This window comes from Cololabis saira, chromosome 12 (genome assembly GCF_033807715.1).
Source record: "Cololabis saira isolate AMF1-May2022 chromosome 12, fColSai1.1, whole genome shotgun sequence".
Lineage (NCBI taxonomy): Eukaryota > Metazoa > Chordata > Actinopteri > Beloniformes > Belonidae > Cololabis > Cololabis saira.
This window is the reverse complement of record NC_084598.1, coordinates 1663956-1676206: the sequence shown is the minus strand read 5'-3', so window position 1 is coordinate 1676206 and position 12251 is coordinate 1663956. Positions and strand designations below refer to the sequence as shown.

Genomic DNA, 12251 nt, shown 5'->3' with positions numbered 1-12251 from the left:
GACACGTCTCATTCATCCTGACGCACAAACAGGCTGCAGGAAGCCCCTGCGCATGATCAGCAGGCTCATTCATATGCAAATACAGTCATGGACTACTTTGCATTGACCATTCATGGTAGAAAGTGGGCGTGTAGAGGGCGGGGTATGAGGCGAATTCACCTGCACAACCTTCCAGCTGGACTGTGATTTATAAAGCGAACATTGCGTGCAAGTGTGCGTGCACACGCTTTTATAAATTTGGATTTTTTTGTGCGCACCCCATTTTCGGCTTTTGGAGGCACGTACACTTTTAGTATGAATCCTACACACTCTTTTATAAATGAGGCCCCAGAACTAGACCTCTATCTGAGCAGGAACAAGGACCAGGACCGGAGCAGCACCAGACCAGAACTCCAGGGACTCACCATCTTGGAGAGCTTCTCCACCTGCTCCATGGCGTTGGTGATTTCTTGTTGGGACTCTTGAGCCTTCTTCAGGATGTCGCTGGCTGTGGTTACGGCACCGTCACACCCTGGTCCTCCACACCGGGCTGGTCCTTCAGAGTCCGAGCAGCCCAGACCTCCACACGAAGACCAGCAGGAGTCCTGTCCAGAGGAAGGACTGCCACAAACCTGCAGGAACAGAACAGGAGGAGATGCATGTCAACTGGACTGGAGAACTCAAGTGTATGTTCTGTTCATGTCCACCAAACAGCTGGATTTCCACAGTCCAGATGAACGTATACCTGGTAAGATAGTTTTAGTGGTAAATAAGCACATCTAAATAAACTGCTTTACTTCATCCATCCATTTATCTCATACCGCTGATCTGGGGTCGGGTTGCAAAGGCAGCAGCCTGAGCAGCCAAGCCCAGACTTCCCAGCACTCCGTCCAGGTCATCTACTAAGATTGAATAGTTGTGTAGAAGTATGACAGGTCTGAACCCCCCCCCCCGACCATATTATTCCACATATCCCCAGCGTTTGGTGGAGCCTCGGTACCTGCTGGCTGATCTGGGACAGGTCCAGAGTCTGCAGCTCTCCTGCCAGGTCGTCTAACCTCTGAGCATGCTCAGAGTGTCTGCTCAGGAACTCCGCTCTGGTCTGGTTCAGTTTGTCCTCCGTCAGCCTCCGTAGACCGCTGGAGTTTTCCACCAGACTGTCAGCCCCGCTGGTGGAGGCGTTGGCTCGGGCTTCAGCCGTCTGGGACTGCAGGAAGTACTTGGTGACGCTGGCGGTGGCTCCTGCTCACAACAACACACAAATCAGCTGCAAGTTGTAGTTCAGAGATCTCGGTCTGGAGAATATCCTCAGATTCAGCAACCACACTGACTCTGAAGAACAGCATGCATCCTCCCGATCAGAGCAGATTTATCCCACTTCCCTCTTTAGTTTCACCCACAACTTATCAGCCCACTGCTTTCACTGAAGCCAGGAAGTGAGTAACATGGTCCCAGCTACGGGAGCAGGGGGGGGGGGGGACACGTGGACAGACCACCAGGATAGCACTGCCCCCCAGGTAGGACATCTGACCCCCAGGTAGGACATCTGCCCCCCCCCCCCCCAGGTAGGACATTTACCCCCCCCTGGTAGGACATCTACCCCCCCCAGGTAGGACATCTGCCCCCCCCCCCCTGGTAGGACATCTGCCCCCCCCCCCCCAGGTAGGACATCTGCCCCCCCCCCAGGTAGGACATTTACCCCCCCCCAGGTAGGACATCTGCCCCCCAGGTAGGACATCTGCCCCCCCCCCCCCCTGGTAGGACATCTACCCCCCCCCCCAGGTAGGACATCTGCCCCCCAGGTAGGACATCTGCCCCCCCCCCCCCCCCCCTGGTAGGACATCTACCCCCCCCCCCAGGTAGGACATCTGCCCCCCAGGTAGGACATCTGCCCCCCCCCCCCCCCCCCTGGTAGGACATCTACCCCCCCCCTGGTAGGACATCTGCCACCCCCTGGTAGGACATCTACCCCCCCCCTGGTAGGACATCTACCCCCCCAGGTAGGACATCTACCCCCCACCAGCATCGTAGCCCAGACCGCTCATATTTCTACATACAGGACTGTCTCAGAAAATTAGAATATTGTGATTTTCTGTAATGCAATTACAAAAACAAAAATGTCATACATTCTGGATTCATTACAAATCAACTGAAATATTGCAAGCCTTTTATTATTTTAATATTGCTGATCATGGCTTACAGTTTAAGAAAACTCAAATATCCTATCTCAAAACATTAGAATATTCTTGGAATCTTAATCTTAAGGGTGGGTGGTGTCATCAGACTCGGTATTGAGTACTTGACCTTCATTGGCCTGAATTAGCCCCGCCCCTTCTTCTGATTGGTCGATATTTGATAGTTCCTATTTTCACAAGGGTGCGAGGGCCCGATCATCGCTATTCATATTTGATTTTATTGTAATTGCACAGTGGGCAGGGATTTATGCCATCAGGCCATTTCACTGCGGATGCACATCCACATGTGACATATAAGAGACCCCCCCCCCCCCATAAGGCCATAGTAAGTCTTATCTACGGCCACCTTTAACCTTTAACCTTCCTGACGCTTCCAGGGTTGGTTTTACCTCTGATGTCGGAGTTCTTGATTGACTCCACCTGATCCAGCAGATCCTGGATCGTTCTCTCCAGTTTCTGGGCATCTGAGGCAACAGAGTCCAGTTTGGTTTCTGCAGCAGTGTCCTGTCCCTCCACCTCCAGCAGCTTCTGCTCAGTGTGGTTCAAGCTCTGGCTCAGGGCTCCCATCAGGTCACTGGAACACAAACACAGCTCATTTCATGAGTGTGCTGTCTCCCTGGGCTGCAGGTACATGACCCTAACCCAGGGATCGGCAACCCAAAAGGTTTTAGAGCCATATTGGACCAAAGACACAAAAAACAAATATGTCTGGAGCCGCAAAAAATGAAAAGTCTTGTATAAGCCTTAGAATGAAGAAACACATGCTGCATGTTTCTATATTAGTTAGAACTGGGGGAAGATTATTTTTTTCATTATGCACTTCGAGAAAAAAGTTGAAATGTCGAGAAAAAAGTTGAAATGTCAAGAAAAAAGTTGAAATGTCAAGAAAAAAGTAAAAATGTCGAGATTAATGTTTTAGGACAATCTCGAGAAAAAAGTCGAAATGTCGAGAAAAAAGTCGAAATGTCGAGGAAAAAGTGGAAACGCTGCGATTAAAGAGGAAAGGAAAAAGGATGAAAAAAAGAAGAAAAAGGAAAAAAGAAGAAAAGGAGAAAAAAATAGAAAAAAAGAAGAAAAAAAGGAAGGGAAAAAAAAAGGGAGCCACTAGGGCGGCGCTAAAGAGCCGCATGCAGCTCTAGAGCCGTGGGTTGCCGACCCCTACCCTAACCCTGACCGGGTCTCACCTGGCCTGCTGCAGCAGGTGCTGGACCTCGCTCAGCGGTTCTGCGGCCGGGTTCTGGTCCAGGATCAGCTGGACTTCAGCAGCACTTCTCTCTATGGAGTCCATGGACTTCTTGTACGGCCCCCCGACGCCACTGGCCTTGAAGGCGTTGACCTTGTTGACCAGTCGGTGCGTCTGGTTGGTCAGCTGACCGATGACGTTGTCCCACTCTGCAAAACACTGGTGACACGGGACGCAGTCTGGGAAGTTTCCTGAAAACCCTCGAGCGCAGGCGTCACAGCGCTGTCCCGCCACGCCGTCCACGCAGACGCAGTGACCGGTGGCCTTGTGGCACTGCGGGTCGGAGATGCCCCGGGGGTCGCAGTCGCAGGCTGCAGGGAACAAGAGAAGAAGAAATACTCCAGGAGATGTCCGGGTCACAGCCAGGGTTGTACATGAACCAGTTCAAATGAACGTGTTCATTGAACACGTTCATTGAACACGTTCATTTCTGTGAGAACGTTGAACTGAACGCAACATATTTGCAAATAAAGAACTTGGACTTGTTCATTCTGCAGATCACCAACTGGAATTTGAACTGTTCGGATTATGTGAGTTTCAGCTTCACTGTTTAGGTCCAATTATTACAGAATAATCCTTCTCATTTCACCAGCAGGTAGCCATTTAAAATACTCGACGAGACGGCAACTTCACACTACATTACCCACAATGCAGTGCACACTAGAATAACAACGGGCACCAGCTTGCTTAGCAACGGCGGCCGAGCCCGGTGCATCTTTACTAATGACCAGCGTCAGACGATGATCCTTATCATTATCTGCAGGAATTTTACACATCGTCTCCCAAAGAGTCCGATGGTAAAAATCTAACCTTTCTGTGCAAATTCTGTCCACCTGCGCTGAGAAAACAAGTCCGAGCTTCTGCTTCGTCAACTTCACATTTGAAACATCATATGGAGTTAAAGCATCCGTCCACTGTGAGAAAATATCTGCGAGTCCTTGACAATCAAACAAAGTGATCAGGCAAGAGCAAGAAGACCCAACAGCCCCAAACGACCCCAGTCACTGCTGCTCCTTCAGGGGGAGGATTTACCTGCAACAGGGAGAAACACTGATAATGGACTACATTGTTGGAGATTTACAGCCTGAGTAAAGTTGAAAAGCCACTAGGACAATACAGGATTGTTTACAGCAGGGTCTCCAACCCTGGTCCTCGGGACCCCCATCCTGCATGTTTTACATGTTTCCTCCATCATCACACCTGATTCTAATTAATAGCCGTCATCAGCTTGTCATCCAGGTCTGCACAAGTCTGTTAATGACAGTCATTTTTATCAAGGTGCTGAAGCAGGAAACATCTAAAACATGCAGGACAGGGTCCTGAGGACCAGGGTTGGAGACCACTGGTATACAGTGAACAGTTTTAGGATAGGGGGGCGTTTCATTCGTACTTCTCACCTCAAAATATTGAAATTAACTGAATTTGAACTAGTTCAAAATGAAAATGGTGAAATGTGAACGTGAGCTTTTCATTTTTAAACTACGTGAACTGAACTTTGAACTAGTTCATGAGAATGCACAACACTGGTCACAGCCAACAAAACAAATATTACTCTTATTTTCTTTCCTTTATTTGACCCGAACAAACCCTGCTGTCTCTGAAATCGGTTCGAAAGGCGGCACTTAATGCGCCAGCTGGACTCGAAGCTTCTCATGACTAGAACATTACTGTTTACTGAAGCATACTCTCCATTTTTTACATCACGAACAAGCGTTACACATCCTGCACTAACACAATCCCACCTGTCTTGCAGCTAGTTGACGGTCCCACCAGTTGTGAAGCATGCAAAAAGAAAATATGTGGGAGAAATCTATTTCAGCAGAGTCTGAGACATAAGAGTTGGTACCAAAAAAGGGTGGAACCTCTGTTATTTGGAGCTGCTTCCAGTTCAAATTGAGTTACACAGAACTGTGGTGGCACTCATCATCAGGGAAAGAAGAAAAAGCTCAATTAAAAAAATGAATTAAATGGTTATATTTATCCAGTGATTTGCACTATAAAGTTACTTTCCATCTGTCTTCACCAGTTTTAGATTATTTTTTTATTCAAATTTGCTGAATTTTCACATTTAGCAGCATTCGGATGAGCCACATCATGGAATATGCAACGACTCGGCCTACTGCTGCTGTGCAGCCAGACGGTATCACTGTCTCTGTACGGCGCTTTTAAAATGTTCAAACACTTTTGCCACATGAACTAAATTTCCAGTTTAGCTGATGTATATAAGTTACAGTGTTTTTTTGTGTTTCTTGTGCTGAGCAATCAAACAGATGCAGAGAGGCACTAAGTGAGGCAACGCAGTTCTCCTGCCTCACAGTAGGGGGCAGTCATGATCCAGTGATTCTTCTTGAGACTTGCAGCTGCAGAATAATTAACAGCAAGCTACAATCTACAGTTAATACTGTAAGTGCAGCCATCAATTGTTTTCCTCCCACTAGAAGAGTTTTTACCTGCCATTGTTTATGTAATCACTGATCTGGGGTCATGTTCCTTGAAGCATCTAGAAACATGTTGTATTGTAATAGATGTATAAATAAAGCTGAATTGAAACCGAATTGGACACATGTGTGCAGACCAGGGGCCTCATCTATAAAGCTTGCTTGCGCAGAAAAAGCGCCTGAAAGTTGCGGAAGCCACCTTCTACGCAAATCCTCGGATCTAAAAAGAAAAAACTAACCTAAAAATCTGCTTAACTTTACGGCAACTCGGACCCTCCCGTAAGAATTTACTTAAGAACTGGGGACGCAGGGATTGAGGTGGTGAAATGAAGCCAGATTCATGTCTATATCACACTTAAAATAATAAAATAATAAAATAAAATAAAATAGCGCTGATCGTGTTCCTCTGTGTGAAGCTCAGTCAGTCAGGACTCTGGTGCTGCTGGAGCTGCAGCCTCGTCTTCATCTACCACTTTAGGACAGAACAAATGAGGGGCTGCGTTTAGGGAGCCCCACGGAGCCCCTAAAGGGACTCAGATTTTTTTTCATATATATGAGTTTTACGCGCGCGTGAAACCTTTACGTGCAGGTGTATGGTGCCTAAATTAGGGTCCCGCGTTAAAACGACGCAGAGCCTACGGCGTAGGGTACGCGGCGACGCGCACCTACGCCGTAGGCTCTGCGTTGGTGTAACGCAGAACCATAAACCCGCCCTGAGCAGCTCTGAGGGGAGACGGGAGGGGAGGAGGGGGAAGAGGGGGAGCGGGGGGTGAAGCGGGGCTGCGGGGCCGTTTTCGTATCGCTTTCATACAGTGTCTTGATAATTTGCAATTTAAGGCTGAGCTTACCGTTAGTTTTTAAACTGTAAAAAGTAAGGGGGAAAAAAACATGATTTTGAAAAGACGGGGGGACGTGTGTCCCCCTGTTGCGCCGGGGAACTCACGGCGTTTAGCGCAGCAACGGCGTGCTGCCACTTACTCGCTTTATTTTATTGTATACTGTTTATATACTTATTCTAACTTTTACTGTGACCACCAAATAATGTGGTTTTCCTGTCCTCCACATCATCTACAACATCTATGTCTCCGTGAAAGTCAGTGTCACGGTGGCTGCTACTTCTCATCTCATTCTGAATCAAACAGGCTGCAGAAAGCCACTGCGCATGCTCAGTAGGCTCATCCATATGCATTTATGGGCGTGTAGAGGGCGGGATTAGAGGCGGAGTCAGCTGCGCAGGTCTGTGATTCATAAAGGAACGTTGCGTGCAAATCTGCGTGCACATGGTTTTATTGATCCGGATTTTTTTTTGCGCCCGGCATTTTCGGCTTTTGAGCGTACGTGCACTTTTAGTATGACTCCTACGCAGTCCATTTTAAATGAGGCCCCAGGACTGTTCAAACACAGACCTTGGTTCACAGCCAAACTAAGGAAACTACAGCAGGCCATGGAGGGACAATGTCCTGTACAAGCCAGAAACAAGCCGACAGTGGAGATGAAGGTAGCTAGGAAGAGCTGTGGGGAGAAACTGAAAATCGGCAGGCGTTGGATGATGAACACGTGTTTAATCCAATATTCAGTTATCCAACTAGATCAGCATCTCATCTCCATCCACCCTGATGTCGCACCATTAGAGGGCAATATAATATTAAATACAGAGGGGTGGCCCTGTGGAATAACACCTGGAACCTAGTACCTAGCACTCCGTCCCTCCTGAGATGTAAACAGCTGCTGACCCAGTACCATCAACGTCTGCTGTAGCTTCTGTGTCTCTACATGTACATACAAGTACACTGTACACTGGATATACTAGATATCCAGATCTTTGTTTTGGTTTATGCTACATTCTGCTCCTTTTATCATATTTTTTATGATGTCTATTTGAACTATTATTTCATCTTGTTATTTCAACTCGATAAGCCCTCTCAGGTTTCTGACCTCTCCAGCACATTTTCTATTATGTTGTTTTTTTTTAATTTATTTTTTCTAAACACATTCCATTGTATTTCTTCTTCTTCTTTCAAAAATGTGCAAATAAATAAATCAAATCAAATCAAATCAATGCACAGTGGGTAATATAAACGGAAGGCGTTTACCACCCCGGGCCTGAAGACGAGTTGAGGGGAGGGAAGGAGAGTCGGGAGGCGTCGTCCGCGTAACATTACCTAAGATTTGTGGCATGTAGCATGCAGTTTTATCCTACATCAACAGGATGAACTAACCCTAACCCTGCAGGACCTTCTACTGGTCCCTGAAACCCTCCAGGACCTGCTGGTCACCTTCTACTGGCCCCTGAAACCCTCCAGGACCTGCTGATCACCTTCTACTGGCCCCTGAAACCCTCCAGGACCTGCTGATCACCTTCTACTGGTCCCTGAAACCCTCCAGGACCTGCTGATCACCTTCTACTGGTCCCTGAAACCCTCCAGGACCTGCTGGTCACCTTCTACTGGTCCCTGAAACCCTTCAGGACCTGCTGGTCACCTTCTACTGGTCCCTGAAACCCTCCAGGACCTGCTGGTCACCTTCTACTGGTCCCTGAAACCCTCCAGGACCTGCTGGTCACCTTCTACTGGTCCCTGAAACCCTCCAGGACCTGCTGGTCACCTTCTACTGGTCCCTGAAACCCTCCAGGACCTGCTGTTCACCTTCTACTGGTCCCTGAAACCCTCCAGAACCTGCTGTTCACCTTCTACTGGTCCCTGAAACCCTCCAAGACCTGCTGGTCACCTTCTACTGGCCCAGGCCCAGGCTGTGGGCTGACTGTTGGGACAGAAGAAGTAGGGGGGACGGAGAGGGAGGAACGACTGTTGTCAACTTTGTTCTGAAGAAAGCAAGGAATTTGTCACACTATTCTGTTGTGGCTGCTCTGTTTGAGGGGGTTTGTGGTTTTATGAAGTGGTCTATGGTTGAGAAAAGCTGTTTTGAGTTGCCAGGGCTGTTATTGATGATGTTGGAGTAGAAGTTAGTCCGTGTCTCTCTGAGCCTCGGAATAGGCCTTTTGATGGTCCCTGTAGGCCAATTTGTGCACCGTTAGTCCAGATGCAATGTGACGCCACTCGAGGACACGTCCAGCCGCCTTCATTTTTTTGTAGCTTGCTGGTGAATCATGGAGCTGAGCGGGAAAAGGTGACAGTTCTGGTTTGAAGTGGGGCATGGGTGTCAAGGAGACTGCTCGGGGATGAGTTGTAAAATGCCACCGACTCAGTGACTGATGAGTGGGTGGTAGAGGAGAGATGGTTGAGGTCTGCAGTCTTTAAGTTTAAGCTTTAAGTTTATGTTCTTTAAGCTTCTGAAATGAATTTGACGTTTAGGTTTAGTGTGGGAGGGGGGAAATGGCAGGATGAAGGAAATAGCCTTGTGGTCGGATACGCCCATTTCATAGGCGACCAGATTGCTGACCGGGGCAGTCTCAGCGATGACCAAATCCAGTGTGTGGCCCTTCCTGTGTGTGGGGGACATGGACATGTTGTGAGAGGTTGAGTTAGCCGATAGCCAAGCTAGCCAGGGAGCGCTGGGGGCTAACTGAGGAGGTTTGTTGCGGTCCGAAGCATCACAATCATCGTACTGATCCAGGACAGTGAGTCTGCATCGGACAGGAAGTGGAAAAGGTGGTCCAATGGTGCCGTCAGAACCACCTGAACCCGCTCAAGACCGGAGATGAAACCCCCACCACTCCCTCCCCTCACCATCCTCAACAACACGATGTCTCCTGTGGACCCTGTTAGGTTTCTGGGATCAACAGTTTCCTGAAATCTGAAGTAGACCTCCTACACAGACACTGTCTCTACGAAGGTACAGCAGATGATGTACTTGCTGAGACAGCGCTGGAGCTTTAACCAGGTCCTGCTGGTCACCTTCTACTCCGCTGTGCTCTTCCATCTCTGTCTGGTTTGGATCAGGACCGGTCCTGACTTTAACGGACACCAAGTTCTGCAGAGGAAATAATCAGGGCTGACCTTCCCTCTGTCTAGGACCTGATCCAGGGTCGGGAACATTTCTGCAGACCCCCCCACCCTCCACACAAGCTTCCAACAGAGCTGTTCACAGAGACAGTTTCTTCCCTCAGACTATCGCCTTGCTCAGCTTTCAGATGTCATAGAGGGTTGAATATTTGTGAAGTATCTTCAAGACTGTCAATATTGGTTCCGTCTTGTATATAATGTATATTATTTTTAATTCTCTGAGAAACAAGTTCTGTCAAATCCTATTCCTGTGGTGCTCGGTGGTGTAGTGGGTTAAACAGCGGATCATATACTGAAGCTACAGTCCTCCTGCAGCGGTCGCAGGTTCGAATCCCGGCCTGTGCACCTTTGCTGCATGTCATCCCCATTCTCTCTCTACCCCCTTCCTGTCTGTACACTTTGAATAAAGGGCCACTAGAGCCCAAAAAAATCCTATTCCTGTGTGTTTGCACAAACCTGGTGAATAAAGTTGATTCAGAACAGAAGAACAGACCATTTGAAGGGAATAGATCCTTTTCAACAGTTCCAGGAACTAAACTAAACGGGTTCAGGGTTGTGTGTGATGTCATTGCTCTGCTGGTTGTGCAGACTTCAATCACCACAAACACTCCCACACATTTAAACAAGCCCAGACATTTTCTGGATCAAAGACTTTTATTTACAGTACAGTAAAATGGTTTTGCATGTCTGGTCTGGAAAAACAAATTAAATGTCCTATTTCATGAAACATCTGTTTCACATCTGGGTGGATTTAATTTCTTCCCAACAAAGTCCATCTTTGATGTTCATATCTAAAATCACATTTAGATTTAACGTGAGTTTCTCTCAACAGCTACAAGATAATTTATTCTTCCGGCTCTCGGTGAAGGCGGACACTTTTCTGCTCCCTCTCCCTCCCTATCTGCCCTGCTGCTGCTTTTTGTCTTGTCTTGTCTTTTTAGAGCCTCTCTTTTTCACATCCTCCGAAACTCTCAACAATCATGGAATTGGTTAACTGGTCTCTCAGCAGAATTGACCATATTTTCGCGGCGAGAAGTCAGGGGACAAGGGAGCCCTCCTGCCCCGATGGGACATTTTTTGCCCGATACTAACCCACTAACCCTAACCCTAACCCACCACTAACCTACCACTAACCCTAACTATAACCCACCACTAACCCTAACCCCAACCCACCACTAACCCTAACCCACCACTAACCCTAACCCACCACTAACCCTAACCAACCACTAACCCTAACCCACCACTAACCCACCACTAACCCTAACCAACCACTAACCCTAACCCACCACTAACCCTAACCCACCACTAACCCTAACCCACCACTAACCCTAACCCACCACTAACCCACCACTAACCCTAACCAACCACTAACCCTAACCCACCACTAACCCTAACCCACCACTAACCCTAACCCACCACTAACCCTAACCCACCACTAACCTTAAGCCACCACTAACCTACCGCTAACCCTAACTATAACCCACCACTAACCCTAACCCACCACTAACCTACCGCTAACCCTAACCCTAACCCACCACTAACCCACCACTAACCCTAACCCTAACCCACCACTAACCTTAACCCACCACTAACCTACCACAAACCCTAACCCACCACTAACCTTAACCCACCACTAACCTTAACCCACCACTAACCTTAACCCACCACTAACCTACCACTAACCCTAACCCACCACTAACCTTAAGCCACCACTAACCTACCGCTAACCCTAACTAACCCTAACCCACCACTAACCTACCGCTAACCCTAACTATAACCCACCACTAACCCCAACCCACCACTAACCCTAACCCACCACTAACCCACCACTAACCCTAACCCTAACCCACCACTAACCTTAACCCACCACTAACCTACCACTAACCCTAACCCACCACTAACCTTAACCCACCACTAACCTTAACCCACCACTAACCCTAACCCACCACTAACCTTAACCCACCACTAACCTTAACCCACCAATAACCCACCACTAACCTTAACCCACCACTAACCTACCACTAACCTTAACTATAACCCACCACTAACCTTAACCCTAACCCACCACTAACCTTAACTATAACCCACCACTAACCAACCACTAACCCTAACCCACCACTAACCCTAACCCTAACCCACCACTAACCTACCGCTAACCCTAACTATAACCCACCACTAACCCTAACCCACCACTAACCCTAACCCTAACCCACCACTAACCTTAACCCACCACTAACCTACCACTAACCCTAACCCACCACTAACCTACCACTAACCCTAACCCTAACCCACCACTAACCTTAACCCACCACTAACCTACCACTAACCCTAACCCACCACTAACCCTAACCCACCACTAACCCTAACCCACCACTAACCTTAAGCCACCACTAACCTACCGCTAACCCTAACTATAACCCACCACTAACCCTAA

At 48.1% G+C, this 12251-nt stretch overlaps 1 protein-coding gene across 4 annotated transcripts in view; it reads right to left on the bottom strand.

The window, feature by feature from the left end:
* lamb1a (laminin, beta 1a) overlaps positions 1 to 12251 on the bottom strand; it is a 77088-nt gene that overhangs the window by 9745 nt on the left and 55092 nt on the right. For all 4 annotated transcript variants that reach the window (XR_009783810.1, XM_061735148.1, XM_061735149.1 and 1 more), the window contains exons 24-27: positions 3359 to 3728; positions 2564 to 2748; positions 980 to 1221; positions 405 to 611 (exon numbers count right to left, since the gene is read on the bottom strand). Coding sequence is in view for 3 of the 4 variants with exons in the window: in XM_061735148.1 (XP_061591132.1) it covers positions 405 to 611; positions 980 to 1221; positions 2564 to 2748; positions 3359 to 3728 (1004 nt within the window). In the remaining variant the exon portion in view is untranslated. The remainder of the gene's footprint in view (positions 1 to 404; positions 612 to 979; positions 1222 to 2563; positions 2749 to 3358; positions 3729 to 12251) is intronic.